At 36.4% G+C, this 16,414-nt stretch overlaps 1 protein-coding gene across 5 annotated transcripts in view; it reads right to left on the bottom strand.

Annotated features, from left to right (window-relative positions):
- LOC139967912 (inositol polyphosphate-5-phosphatase A-like) overlaps positions 1 to 16,414 on the bottom strand; it is an 85,540-nt gene that overhangs the window by 55,907 nt on the left and 13,219 nt on the right. For all 5 annotated transcript variants that reach the window (XR_011793182.1, XM_071972120.1, XM_071972121.1 and 2 more), the window contains exons 4-5: positions 10,453 to 10,553; positions 6,842 to 6,929 (exon numbers count right to left, since the gene is read on the bottom strand). Coding sequence is in view for 4 of the 5 variants with exons in the window: in XM_071972120.1 (XP_071828221.1) it covers positions 6,842 to 6,929; positions 10,453 to 10,553 (189 nt within the window). In the remaining variant the exon portion in view is untranslated. The remainder of the gene's footprint in view (positions 1 to 6,841; positions 6,930 to 10,452; positions 10,554 to 16,414) is intronic.

Raw genomic sequence — 16,414 nt, 5'->3', positions numbered from 1 at the left:
TCTCTACACCTGATATTTAAGCATGTTGGATACATTTTCTTCAAGAGCAGAAAAAGTAAAATTGACAGTGAATGTGAAAACGGCTAACACATCCAAGTGGACGTGAGGGAAAGGTTTAAAAATTTAATCTTTCTCTGTTTACAACTGAGATAATGAGTTTTAAAAAAAAAAATTATAAAGAAAAAAATCACACATATGAAAAAGCAAATATTTCCCACTTAATTCCTCCATTCCTTTTAAATCATGGTCTACAACCAGAGAACAAAAACCATAGTGGTATAAATAAAATCTTCCGTCACTACACGATATGACTACAGTGCTAAAGAATCTCCAAGGAATTTTTTTTCTTTACAAATATCATGTAGAATATATAGTCATATAGTAACTGTATTATGCTGTACTTCCCCGCAATTGTAAACAAACAAATACATAAGAACAAAATTCTTTGACTAAAAAAAAAAAAAAAAAACCACTCAGGAAATCCAACCGAGAGATCTGTTCTTTTGTAACAGTGTTTCACCATATAACTTTGATCAGACTTAAGTAACGCATGACGTGCACACTGAACCAAGTTAGGTTTTATCACACCTACTATACTCTGACATATATATTTCATTATGAATATATACCATACTGTACTGTATGGTACAGTATAGGAATAAACATGTTAATATTGTAAATGGATGGTCAACCCAATTCTGGAAATGGCACAGTCACACAAGGAAAGAAAAAAAAAAGGACATTTTCTTGGAAGGACATGGTAATTTTATTACATAGTGTAGTGATGTATGATAATTTGGAACAGATTGGAAGCCATTCATGTGTTCAGAAATGGAGCTTGATCATTAACAATCATAGTTCCACTATATGATGTGTATAGTATGAGGTAACGGCAGAATATTGTATTTATGATAGCTTCATTATACTGTATTGTATAGCTCACTGGCTTATCAGTAATTGTAACATTTACAATCTGTACCAAATAGCATAAAAAAAAAACATTAACTTGTATCATCAGTCCATTTCAGAAGTTTATAATCCAACATTCTCTGAAAACAGCAAACATGTTGTCAATGATTGGGTGCAGTAGACAAGGACGTTAGGGGTTGAGATTGGCTGGTGACATTGATGTTCTTTCTTGGGAGAGCACTCAATTCGTATGGGCAAAAGGCAAAAAGGAGTATATATACAGTACTTAGTATAATGAGATGCACATGTACTTAGTAGTAGTAGTAAGTTGAGTCTCGTCTATCCGACATGCTCACCGCCACATATCACGATCTTGCGCAAGGTTTATTGCTTCCTCGAAATTGTTAATGTTAACGTCCTTAAATTACGACTTTATTTTTCCAAGCAAGGTAGTCACAGGCCTTCCTACTGGTTTAGCAGTATGTCTCGATGCTTCTCTTAAAGCAACCTTTGCTGGAGCGTCCTCCTTGAAACTTGCTACATGACCGAAAAATCTCAATCTTCTATGTGCGACTATGGATGACCAAAGTGTACTTAGGAGTCATTTTCTACATAATTAATAAGAGTGTTTTTCTTTGGACTACCAATCTTGAAATGAAATTACGGTAATGAATTACATATGTCCATACATGCACATATGTTAAATCACAAGATAATGCATGCAGGTATGTATGTGAGTTTATACGTAGCTACGTATATATGTAGGTAAGTACTGTACAGGTATATATAGCTACGTATACAGTATAGTAGCCTTTTAATGAGTGAATATATAACATGTCAAATCAATACATATTGCTAATGATTAATCAAACCTCAGCTCCCTTTAGTTGCGTACTGTTGGTCTGGATCTCGTATGGTTTATATACTATCGCAAACTATTTATAGACCTAGTTTTATTGTTTTTTTTAAGCGCAGCTACTACACGCTAAAACAATGGATCAAGACTATTGAAACCCTTTGTTCTTTCCTTTCTCCTACTCAACTCATTAGAGGCATTCATTGTTTAAGTCATTGTTCTTTGTATTTAATAACCCATACTACTGTCTGCACTGTACAAGGGCTACTATATACAGTATGTATCACTGAATGTTCCAGCCGCACGTTGTGACATACTGTGCCGTGATACACAACAGTGTTAATACTACGTACGTACACTGTACAAAATGCCGTACAGCACAGTAAAAGTAATTCTGTCATGCTTGTTTTCATTTCATCCACATGCATAATTTATGGAAATTTCTGACCATTCTCAGCAGTACCTGCACCCTTTAGAATTCTAATCTAAATTAAAGTGACCCCTCAAAATTGATATTGGGATTTAGAGGCTCTAAAATGACTTTTAAATACAGAATTCTATTCTTGATATAGTATATATAATAGTCCAAGAATCTCATGTGAGTGTTAGACCTGTTTCTATTTATTCTATTTATGTAGTTTTTTTCCACGATAATCACCTTTAAAATATGATTAATCTCTCTGGAATTGTCCTATTAGTTAGGCTCAGTTTATGTTAATGTCGTATCCTCAGTGCAGGCCTAAATGTTAATTTTGATCCATTGTTTTTTGAAATTCTAATTACTCAACCACATGCTCATTGTACCTTCATATCAAAGAGAGAACAGCCATGCATGATGTTTAACTCGATTGTCCTTGACACATTAGTAATTCATGTTTTAAGAGCTCATTTGAGGCGATAATAATACTTAAGTTTTCCAATTCCAGCTTTTTTTGGGCTGCATCTGTGGAACTGATGGTTTGATGTTTTAATGTTTTATGTTTTAATGTTTTAATGGTTTAATGTTCCCTATATAATTACAATGTTTATTTTCTGTAATGAAGGAGGGTTTCTCGTAATATTACTGTATGTAGAATCTTATATATATACTGAAGCTATTAACATACATACATGTCCTTAATAACATTTGGCATTGCTTTTTAGTATCAATTCTGAAAAATAAAAACATAATAAAATAATATATATATAATAAAAGATCGATCAAAAGGTTTTAGATCCTAGTGATACTACATAATGACATCACAGGTTTACAATGACCACCCCCTCCCCCTAGACATTATAAACTAGTACATTGCCAAGACTTTTGTTTCTAAGCTTATGGATCTCAATCATATATAATTAGCTCGCTGTGGCTAGTTGCGTTTATATTCTTTAGGTTTTGTCATAGAGCTATGTTGAAAGGGGATTGCCTAGAGATTACACAATGCACCATTAGTGAATGGGTACAATTTGGAAAAGAATGCGGTGCTCATTTCATAAATCACGGTGACATCAAATTAATGATTGTTATAATTTTTCTTTCCCCCTTTATATCTCTTGTCACCTGAATGATATGCATGGAACCTTTTCTAACTAACTACAGCTAAACGGAAGTTCATGACTAGCTTCAGTCTACTATAACAAATTCTTTGGCTGGCCGCGCACTTAGATGCTAATGATTACTGCGCTTGGAATGTAGACATTTCACGACCCTCTGGTGACCGCTTCCCACTGAGCACAAAACTGTCACAGAATTGTGAGATTTTAAAGACTGCATACGTATACATACTGTACGTATGAGAGGGAACTTATAGCCAAAGTTCAATCATGACAAAATTTGGAGTAATCCACTTTTGGAGTTGAGAATAGCTCGAAGTACAAATAGTGCAGTTTGAAAATGGCAACATTTTCCGTCCACATTTCGGCACCTCTGGGAGTATAGCATACCATATGCATATCTCAGGAAATTGTCTATGCTTATGATAGGTACAGCTAGGTGGACTCTCTCCATGGGGATAATATTTGTATCTCTAGAATCTCTTATTATTTTGTCACAATGCTCCAAATGCCATTTATGCTAATATGCTAATTTGGGCGCTTTAACGTGAACAGACCCGTGTATGTATACGCTGTGTGATAATGCTAGGTATACGCAACATACTGTACCGTTGGGAGCATGGATGCCTGCACAGCAGCAGAGGCGATATTGAATGTTACACTAGGCAACCAGACTCACAGGTATAGCTGAGCTGAGCATTAATTAATTTTCACATTTGCGCAGATCGTGGAGTTTAATGATAATAAAAAGTAGACCAATAACTGTAAATATGAAGCGGCGTGTAATTTACTCTGCACTTAAAAAAAAATTTGTTTGGGAGTGTAATTTTGATGTTCATAAAGGAGGGGAGCTGGCTGAGAAAATTATGATTTATTAATAAAATAAATATAATAAAAACCATATATTAAAGTGCTGTTATCATGAAATAAAACATGCTCAAGAGCACTGTACCAAAAAAACCAATACTTGGAATATAAAATTAATACCACACTTAAGAAAACCTAAAAGTAATAACAACAGCTCAATAAAAGTAAAAAATGATATATGACAGGGTTATAAACCACAATAAAGAACATAAAAATAAAAATATACATAAAAATGGGCACAGTAATGTGAATAAAACAACGAATAAGATTAATGCCCATACTCAAGCCTAAAAAGATAAGTTTCATGAATAGCTTAAATTGCGTAGCAGTCGGAACGGAACAAACACTCGTGCAGGCCATCCAGCAGCGAATTTACCGTTAGTATTTAATACACTTAACTACAAAAGGTTCTGCAACTGGTATATATGATACTTTATGCATACATGTGTCAACATGTACTGTACAGCAATGCAAGCCACTGTACATACTGTAGTTTAATACTGTACAATATGTTTATATCAAAGTTAACAAGCTTCGGAAGGTCTTTAATAAAGTACCACATACCACAGTACTAGCAGCTGGAACTTTGCTGTTCAAGGAGTTAATTTATTCTGCGACTACAAAATCACACCAGATTTTCTCCTCATGATTATAGCTTTAATTATTCGGAATTTCTGACAGTTTATAGTAGACCTTTGGGATAGTGACCATTAAGTGTACATAAGACAGAAGTCCCAATCTATTTTAATTGTAAAAAAAAATAATAATGCTACTATAAAAGAGATAAAAAAAAAAACGATGATTACAATAAAACAACATCTCTGATTTCCAGTTGTTAATTGACATTCAGACTACATGGCAAATCTTTATAGGAGTTTGATGGCTGTTCCTCGTATACAGTGTTGTTAAGGATGGGTTGTATTAACAACTACTTTTGGATATTTGGAAGAAGTTGAAAATTGAAATGGACGGGGGGGGGGTGGGGATGGGGGGTTGAGGTGAGCTACATCCTCCACCTTCCTCCCCATCAATCTGTGCCTGCTGACATTGGTCTCCATGCAATACAGCCCAGTGGGTCTCTTCGGCCCTGTTGAAAATCTACACTCCTTCATTAATTCCTCTCAGTATTTTTCCATACATTTTTTTTAAAGTTGTCCTTTTATGGCCGGCTGAACTATCAACCCCGGAAAAAGTCAACAGTTTAGTTAGATCAGAAAGTAGTTTAAAAAAATCCAACTTTTAGTTATGGGGTCCTCTGGAAAGAATTTTCTGTTTTTAAGGGGATGGGGAAGGTGATGTTGGAAGATCAATTTTATTCTAGGAGAAAGAAAGAGAAAACTTGAGTTCCCTCTTTTTTATACTTTCTTTGTCTATTTTAGGTAAAAATTGACATCTAAAGTAATATGGAATTTAAATCACATAATTATATTTTTTTAAATTGCTCTCACTACGTACAATAATATACGTATTAACCAATGTCCTTGGTGGGAACTGTTGTTTAGACTAACTGAAAGTTCTCTGTTATGTTTTCCAGGATGCTGCTGTCAAACTCCCGAAATTAATATAACCAATCGTGGTGACAAAATATGATTAATGTTTTTATCACCATTTATTATCATAAAACTTTGCTTGAAATATGTGGGTCGATCCAGTCCCTGGTGCAGGTTTGATTTTTTGTATCAGTTCACTGCAATATTCTGATGAAATATTCTGACCACTCATCTAGAGCTGTGAATCAGTGCGGGCTTCGCTGTGCTTGTTATCTCATGAAACAGACTGTAGCTTACCACTTGGGCTGGTAACACTCATATAATTAGTTAATATATTACACTGTACACACTTTGTGTGTATAAATCCATTTACCGTTTGTGCGACTGACGATAATTCATTTAGCATGTTATTTACTGTAGTTTAAAGACTTTTAACCTATCAGGTACAGTGCATTCCAAAGGTATATACCTTTTAAGTGCATTGTCTGTACTTACAGTATGTGTCTTTAGTTAATCTTTGTCGTACTAAAGGGTGACCTCCATATAGCATGAAATAATTGTCAAAAAGTTCTTTTATGTAATATAGGTACTGTACCAATAATAATAGTAATAATAATAAAATTGTAAGAAAACAAAAATTCATGAAAATAAAATAACAAAACAGGAGCAATGGTTAAGACAATTTGGAACAAGATGAGTCATAAAAATTCATAAGATGAGTTTTCAGTTGAGACATAAAAAACAAAAGTAGGCAAGGTAAAAGAGGAAGTATTGGTGGCAGGGCATACCACAAATATGAAACATCCTTTTCCCGTAAAACTTAGATTTTAATCGGTTGATAAAAGGTTGGCGCTTTAGAACGAAGAATTCTCCCACCACAATGCCATGCTAAAAATTCATCTAAGAAGGTTGCAGAATTTTGAAAATAAGGCAGCATATAATGTTGAACTTAACACTTTAATGTTTAAAAGACATATTTAATAGATCTAATTTATAGTCTAAACATTTTTCAAAATGCAACATTCTGGGAGAGAATGCTATCAGACTTCCTATGTAATCTTGAGTTACCTTCAACAACCACAATGCCCTATCCCCTCCTTGCCCCATCCCCTCCTCCCCCACCCCCTGCCCTTTATCAATATCTTGTAGTCACCCCAGGGGTCTGAGGCAATTTTCTACTCACAGTAAAGTGATTATCCAGAGTAAAGTCTTCATCGAGGTACATTGCAGCTCTGTCATATTGTTCCATTGATGAACTTCGCATCAAGTGGCTGCAGGTAAGGAAGGAGAGAACAATGGAATTGACTCAGTATAAGAAAGGTAAGGAAGGAGAGAACAATGGAATTGACTCAATATAAGAAAGGTAAGGAAGGAGAGAACAATGGAATTGACTCAATATAAGAAAGGTAAGGAAAGAGAGAACAATGGAATTGACTCAGTATAAGAAAGGTAAGGAAGGAGAGAACGATGGAATTGACTCAGTATAAGAAAGGTAAGGAAGGAGAGAACAATGGAATTGACTCAATATAAGAAAGGCAAGGAAGGAGAGAACAATGGAATTGACTCAATATAAGAAAGGCAAGGAAGGAGAGAACAATGGAATTGACTCAATATAAGAAAGGTTAGGAAGGAGAGAACAATGGAATTGACTCAATATAAGAAAGGTAAGGAAGGAGAGAACAAAGGAATTGACTCAATATAAGAAAGGTAAGGAAGGAGAGAACAATGGAATTGACTCAATATAAGAAAGGTAAGGAAGGAGAGAACAATGGAATTGACTCAGTACTATAAGAAAGGTAAGGAAGGAGAGAACAATGGAATTGCCTCAGTAAAAGAAACAAAAAGTCAGGAATTACATTCTATGGTTATAGCAAATACAAGGTAACAACTCTTTATTTAAGCCATCATCTGAGAGTTATTGCGATTGACTTAACTTGGACTTGCTGCTTTGCTTTAACAGTATATCAATATATACTATACATACAACGCTCTACTAGGTACCTGTACCCAAACCCCCTCACGGCATGCCATCTCCCAATCCCTCTCAGATTTTAGTAGACCTCACTGGGATGCAGTAAATATGGGCATCGTTCCAACAAATCGACTCTCTACGTACTTAGGCATACACGAAAGTTCTATGCCATTAAGCTGTACTTTTAGTTAGAATACAAACATGTGCATACACAGAGCTTGTTTTGACCTCTAACAGGAATCACGAATCACAGACACATGGACAGTATAGTACGTAACATGAAAGTATCAACCATGAATAAGAAACCCACTGATGCATGATATTATCCGGTATCATATATCTAGGTCACCGGGGAAATGATTCCACGCTTAGTATTAAAGCATTGTTAGCTTCACTAATTTCTGTTTATTACATTGCATATTCAGGGGTCATTGCAGACACACAGTACTTATTATATCATTGCAGTTTTTTCCATATAGAAAGAGACTCATTGCTAAGTGTTGATGTGCTAATAAAAAAGTTGCCAGAACACTCTTATGCATGCATACCAAAGGTATAAATTATTCCATGGTCACATCACAACTGACACAACTACAGGACTTCATGATACTCCCTTAACTGCACCTTCAGAGAGAAGCGACAGTTGAGCTGGAAGTGGGTCAACAGGGGTGCAGTGAGTACTAAAATGTTAAAGGCATTGAAGACTCGCCCCAAAACGCTTGCGGCCATCTGAAAAAGTTAACTTTCTATTGCTTGCAAGTGACGTTTGTTCGTGTCGCTACAAAATGCAGACAGTAATGAAACGTGATACCTTGTTATCTTTAGCTGGACCTGAGATGTCCATCGCTGTATTGTTTGTATACTGTACTGTGGGTGTTGACCGCAGCTGTATGTACTGACTGTACACTAGTGTCTAATTACCAACGGTAGCAAGCTGTGTGTGTATTTTCTGGGATCGATGGTGGTGTTTAACACTTCTTTTACAACTCACTCGAAAGTACGTCAAATTACCGGCATAAGACGTTTCTTTTTGCGCTAGTCTTCACACCCTTTAATACCAACTAGTTAGGTACATTACATTAGATGGGAAAGTGCAATTCTACAGGAGAGACAGGTACTGTAAGAGAGGAGTGCAGTCAGTACTGACTGATGTTACGTAACATCTCAGTTGGTCTAACCTGCTGTGGAGTCAGTTTGATTATGATCGAATGAAAGGTCCAATCTTCTGTGGACTACTGTATGGATGTAAAAGACTGGACTAGGTGCAGACTCGGACCAAGATGGACTGATTGGACTGAAAATTTGATGGACTTGACTACAAACCTGCTGATCTTGAGTATGCTCTTCCTATGATCAAAGGGAATTCATCTCCCTTGCAGGGCTTTGACGTGGAACTATATACACTGCTGCAATCTAACATTTGAAGTGTGCAATGGAACACTGAGGTTGGCTGAAACACTACCCCTTGCTTCCCACATGTGAGTATTAATGTACTATGCAAGGTATTTAACTGCTTCAATACTGCACTGTGCATACAGTACAGTTCAATGAAAAAAAAGTACAATTGAACATTTCCTTAACATTTTAAGATCAATTTGTGACTCATTGCCTTTGACAATTGCACAGACAGCATAAAGAAAATGTCTGAATAATTATAAAACTCTTGAAATTATTAATCTTAAGCTCAATATTAAAATGGTCAGTATTCCCATTCAACAGCTTGCCGACCAGTTACAAAAATTTGCTACACCATAAATTTCAAATACTAAACCATAAGAACAGTAAATAAAGAAACTCAGTTTGCAATCATGACTGAAAGATTAATTAGAGGTTCACCCTTAAAATTTATTTGCCAAAAAAGTATATTTAACTGCACATGCACAAAGACCACAAAACAATATATTTAACCAGTGCCAGTATTGCAACACCACTACCAGGAATTGTGATTCTCAATGAACTTTTCTTTGAATAGTTCCGTTCATTGTGGTTTATGTGTGGTTTTTTATATATATCGTGTATTCCTGTACATGGTATTTTAGTATGTACAGTCTATAATAGAACAGACTTGTGCTTATCTAACAAGGGAACTACAAGATTCCTTGATTTACTGCAGTAATTAAAATTATAACGCAGAATGTTGAAAGGATAGGTAAACCCTAATTTGTAAATTTAAATACCCACCACAGTGCAAACAAAAAAAAAGTTCATATAGGGTGTTATTTATTTACTGTACAAAATGTTAAACGATTCAAAAGAGATACATGTGAGGAAACAATCAAAACAATTCATGTTTACAAGACTGCATCGACCTTGTTTTTTTTTCAGTCACGCCTGCTACAGTAGTACTGAGACTGAAATGGACATTTAGGACTAGATTTAAATCCCCCATGATATATTCTTAGATATGATGAAGACAAAGATCTTTATAATAATATTTTCGCAACTAGCACATTGATCGAGATAAGGTCACAGCCCAGGTGAACAAAATCTTTGTCTCAGATCTGTAGACAGGATAGATCATCATGCATAATTAATTACACAGAGCATTAAATATCGACCTCACTGTTAGGACGTATATGATAGCGCCCTCTGTGGAACCGCTTTGCAGTGCTACAAATGTCGTCACTGGTGATCGCTTCTGTCTGTCTATCGGAGACGGACGCAAAGAATTGCAAAATAATCCTAGACACTTTCATGATCTAAGTAGACTTTCTAACCAGACGTATCGAATTCCAATCTAAACCTACTGAATTTTCATTTACTTCACTGCTGTAACTACTGTAACCAACGCATCATACCCAGTACTATTCCTGTTGACTTACCTCACAAAACTTGACACTTCTTTCATGCACTTCTTGAACTTTTTGCCGCCAACTTCTTGACAATGGAGGGCGATGAAGGAGGGATTAAATTTTTCAATGGTCTGTCAAAATTAGAGGGAAGAGAGGATATTTTTATTGATTTATTTAAATGTTTTATTTATTTCTCAAAACACTTAATTACCATGTACAGTAAAAGAAGTCATGCTTTTGATAAAAACAATTACTGTACCATGACTTCGATGACTTCATTACACTAGACTTCTGTTTGTTCACCAGAAATAGCTCATTATAATATAAATGTCCGGAACCACCATTTTGATACATGTACAAATACACCATGGCATGATAGACACAGATCTGTAGACTGTACATGGCAATACACACACCTCCACCAAAAGCAATAGGGTATTGTACAAGGGTATTGTACAAGGGTATTGTACAAGGGGTATTGTACAAGGGTATTGTACAAGGGGTATTGTACAAGGGTATTGTACAAAGGTATTGTACAAGGGTATTGTACTCAATGTGATGCATCAAAATACCAAGTATGAGAAGTATCCTCAATTCCTACCTTGAGATATCATCTTTAAAGGATTTCAGAGTTGGACCACTGGTGACCTCCACTGAATCCCCCCCCCCCCCTGATTTAATGCATCCACATACCAAGTATGAAAAGTATCCATGCTTTCTAACTTGAGATATCATGTTTACAAGGTTTTGGATATTTGAGTCAGATCAGGAGCAGCCAATTGTCCAATTCCTAATGTTACAGAGTCAACTTTCATTTACAAATTTTTGAAATGGTTTTCTTCATAAGTGTTTACTCATTTTGATACATGAATGGACAAATTATTTTCACTAAATTCAATGTTAGTTTGTACCTGATATCTGTGACGGAGCTAGGGGTATTGGTCAGGAGGGGCGAGAATTGTCTGTAGTGGTGCTTTCGACATTATCTAAGCGGAGCACCACCACAGGTTGGCGCGTAGCATACAGAAATTTTTTGAGTATAGGTACTCCCTAGATCGCCGGAAATGACCTTTCCGGGCCTGGCTAATTTGCAGATAAACGAAGAATAAACAGGTGTCATCGCCAAATTACACCAACAAAATGTGACAAATGTCAATAGGTAGATGAGAGCGCAATAAAAAAGTCAATAATCGCGAATAAGTAAAAAGTGGTTAAGAGCTGAAAAGGGCGCCAGCAGTCCATTTGAGTCTGTCAGGGGGGGCATCCGCCCCCCCTGAATGTATAGACGCTTCGCCACTGCCTGACATGTAAGAAACTCCCAGACACCACACCCAATGAGGAAAACAGTTGAAAGGAGAAAATAAAAAAACAAATTAAAATTTCAGTCACAAGTGGCTGTGTGATGTAATTTTAGACTGACTTTCAAGTCCTATTTTGCACGTATACCCTGTATGAAGGAACATGTAAGCGACATCTTGAAAATGTAAGATGTTTCTGTAAGCATTTTGGTAGAATCGTTTTATCATTTGCCTTCCTATCATATGCATCAGTAAAAAATGCCAGGGTTTATCTTTCCTTTAATGCTTCTGGGCACAATAGCAGCAGAAGTAGTCATGATTGATATCTTTCCCTAAGTTACAAACTTTTTGACAGATTAGAAAAACATGTTCTTTCCCTACAAACTTTCTTTTTAAGTAAACTAGGCAAATGTACATAATCATACCATTTTACACTAACACATTAAGGAGAATTCATGCTTTCTGAGACTCTTCATTTAAACCTTGTCTCTTTGACAGATTAGAAAAACATGATTTTCCCCAGGCTGTAAATCTTGTTTTTCAATATACTTTCAACTGCGGATCATATTATTAAATACACTGCAAATATTTCAGAGTGTGTTGAAAACAAACCTGGCTGGTAGTCAAGTGCGTGTACACATGATCTATACAAGCATTCATACAGAAGTGGATTTGAGCTTTTCTTCGATAATTTTTTAAATGCTTAATTAAATAAATTACATATATACATCATGAGTAAGGCATACCAGTACAAATGTACCAGCTTTAAAGGCAACTCTGTTTAAAATATGAAGCAAACCAGGCATAACAATATATTAAAAATTAAACAGTTTTACATTATGTCCTGCCTACTCATTAATATGCACATCATCAGCACCATAAACAATAGGCTCCATGAACACAATATAACCGTTTCACATACAAAGTTAAGATCCCATAGATCAAGCTTCCCTTCTTGAGATATCGTGTTTACAAGGGTTTGAGAATTTGAGCTGGTGACATCAGATGACCTTTGACATCTACCAAAAAAATAATAGGGTTCTTCCTCTCAACATGACACACAGACACACCAAATATGACAAGTATCCATGATTCCTATCTTAAGATACTGTACCATGTTTACAAGCTTTGGTGTCACACACACATGTAGATATTATACACCCATATACTACACCTGCACACACATGCCATCATGACTGCATTGGTTATGATTTGCACGGAAACCAATTGCACACCATGGATTTCTTGAATGTCATAAAGGATGTTAGGTGGCATAATTGTTTACTCATGTATATACTTCCACATCCATGAACAATGCTTTAACCCAAATGAACTCACCTTCCCCTTCTTAAAACTTATTAATATTTGCACAACAATTGCAGCATAAACTGCTAGATGAGATTATTCATAATTACATCATACAAACAATTTTTATAACCTTTACAAAAAATTCCCTAAATTTGTAAAACATACAGAATACCCAAGTTTAAAGATATATCTAGACTGTACAGTAGTGACTTGCACAAGAATTTGAAGGTAGGGAAAGAGAGAAGGGGGAATGCCAAATCTAGGTAACACCTGATTGATGTAGGTACTGTAGGGACAGGAACCTTTATGGAGGAGACAGAGATGGATCAAAGAAAGAATGTGGCGCTGGGGTCGTTGAAACCTACTACCAATAGGGGGACTGGGGCGGGGGGGTAAAATAGTCAAAGGTTTTGAAATCCAAATATACATTCTGAGGCATATAGGCATATTAGGTCTATAATTACCTCTATATATGCCTGGTTGTGCTAATAAGTACTTTTGAATTTTGTTTTGTGATATTATAAGAGATGGGTGTACACTATTAACCACATCCTTCGATACACATCTGTTGGTATTTTCTGCCTGTAGGGGTGGCCTATTTCTTTCCCAACTGAACTGTAAAATGTATCCTAAACAGTGTTAGCCCAACAGAACCTTTTCCCCCAACTGACCATGGAGGGAGGTGGGAGATGGGGGGGAGGGGGTCATGTCCCCCTTCCCCCTGGTTTTCTGCACGCCACTGTGGAGACCTGTATAGTACTCAAAACCTGTATCAAACAGTGGCCATGTGACTTGGGAATATAGTACTATCTAAGAACTGTTTTCTTTTTTTAGTGGTTTGTATTTATGATACTGTACGTATCATGTTTCAGTAGTGTGTTCTTATACATGTTTTAAAGGCAGATCACGGCATAAAACTGCAATTTTCTGTCAGCTTACATTGTTCAAATGAACTGGCAGAACAACTTAAATTTCCACTGAAGTTCTACCTTGATAATATTAACAAGTTTCTGTTCATGTGCTGTGTATCAATTAATTTATCTTTGTTTGTACACGTTCGTTACTGTAATACACTGACTGAATACAGCATATATGGACACAAAACCAGATGAGGGTCACACCTCTTAGATGTATACTGTACATGTACGTCAAATGCTTGCAGTACCTGTAGTTGTACTATTTTTCGCCTTTTTCCATCAGTTTGACAGTAGAAAAATTGCCCTCACATTTGACTACATAGTCAGCGCAAAACCAAATACGATGACTCATGCAAAGTTGAAACCAGATCATGCTAACCGTATGGTTGTACAGTTTGTACACTACAGATGGCCATGAACCTCCCCAAAAATGGTTATATGAAAAAAATGCCAAAACTCTGTATTTGTACGGTAGGCTTAAGTAGTAGCGATACAGATTTGCTGGTTTTATCAATGCTTACATTGAAAAAAAACTGTCACCTTGCGAAATACCAGCAGATACATGTAACACAATTGACCCAATTCTAACTCTCAGAGCTACAAAAACCACTGTGCAAAGTACAGTTTCAAGCTGGATGGTTCGAATCGCTTCCAATGTCACGCTATGATACTTACCGGAAAGTACTTAACACAGAGATCTAGTTAATTAATGTAAGTACAGTAGAAGAAAAACAGAAAGCCAATAGGCTAAGTTATAGTATTAGTTGCTACATTTTAAGAAAATGTAATATATACTGCACATCTGATTCCCAAGTTCTGACCACTGCTGACATAAACTGACCAGTATAAGATCTTTGGCATTGATTTGGATCTATAGGTCAAGTTGACCCACACTTTTGCTTAAATTGGAATAAACAATGTATTCCAGACTGTGGCCTCTGCCATTGAGCTCAAATGACCTTTAACCTCCAAAACAAAAAGGATAGGGTTATTGTACTACTCACCAAGGTGGACTCATCTAGTACCAAGTATGAAGCTAAATCTCAAGTATACCTTTTTTTTCACTTAAACTTGTTTATAAGCTGCCAAGGTACATACCACCTGCTGCATACGGTATGTACCCATAGGCGTAGGAGCCTCATTTGATTTGGGGGGGCTGTAACGACTTGCCCGAAAAATACAACGAAAATTTTTTCGCGCGCTCCGCGCGCGTTCCACATGTTAATGTGCATATCATATAGGCATCCATCAGTTATTAAATCACCTGCCAATAACATAAAATCATTTTCCGTGTTATTACCCTTCCATATTGGTTAGAATTATTGGGGAAGTCGTTACAACAATAATGATAATAATAATAATATAAGTTTAACCATTGAAAAACACATTGCAAATTCTTCATCATTTTCACTAGGTGCCAGTGGCGGAGCTAGGGGGTATTGGTCAGGGGGGGGGAGAGAATGGTCTGTAGGGGCGCTTTTGACACTATCTAAGCGGAGCGCCACCACAGGTTGGCGCGGAGCGTACAGAAATTTTTTGAGTAAAGTTACTCCCTAGATCGCCGGAAATGACCCTTTCCGGGCCTTGCTAATTTGCAGATAAACGAAGAATAAATAGGTGTCATCGCCATTTGTCAGAAAATTGCACCAACAAAATGTGACAAATGTCAATAGGTATTTCAGAGCGCAATAAAAAAGTCAATAATCGCGAATAAGTAAAAAGTGGTAAAAAGCTGAAAGGGCGCCAGCAGTCCATTTGAGTCCGTCAGGGGGGGGGCATCCGCCCCCTCTGACTGTATGGACGCTCCGCCACTGGTAGGTGCACGCAAAGTTCTCAGCATATTGCCCAAATTTTCACCAAAAAAAATTGTGCAAAAAATGCAAATTATTATTCTTTCAGTAGGTGCCCGAAAAAATTCTTATTCTCGAATTTTCACCAAAATATTGAAAAACACATTGCAAATTATTATTCTTTCAGTAGGTGCCCGACAAAAATTCTCAGCATATTGCCCGAATTTTCACCGAAATATTGAAAAACACATTGCAAATTATTATTCTTTCAGTAGATGCCCGAATAATTCTCAGCATATTGCCGAATTTTCACCCAAAAACAAGAGCCCAAGGGCACTGTGGTTCCTTGCTTGGGGTATATGACAATACACATCATATTATCAAGCAAGATTGGGCTGAAATAGTCCAAGTAATTGTCCTACATGTTCCCATAAAGTAACCAACACTATAGCCAACACTTTTGTGATCACCGTAAATGTGATCAGATTTTATATCAAAAGGCACTTTTGAGATCTAAATATGGCGTCGAAAATGTAAGAAATATAAGAGACCTACAAGCGTGTCAACAGATATGATAACAATGGTGACCTCAGATGACATGACCTTGAAGTTTCAAAATGTTCCACCACCCCATTCACAACTTGTCCCAAAATATCAACCATGTCACACCTTGGCATTG

This window comes from Apostichopus japonicus, chromosome 5, assembly GCF_037975245.1.
Source record: "Apostichopus japonicus isolate 1M-3 chromosome 5, ASM3797524v1, whole genome shotgun sequence".
Classification (NCBI taxonomy): Eukaryota; Metazoa; Echinodermata; class Holothuroidea; order Aspidochirotida; family Stichopodidae; genus Apostichopus; species Apostichopus japonicus.
The sequence above is the reverse complement of the archived record's forward strand: the minus strand, read 5'-3'. Positions and strand labels throughout refer to the sequence as shown.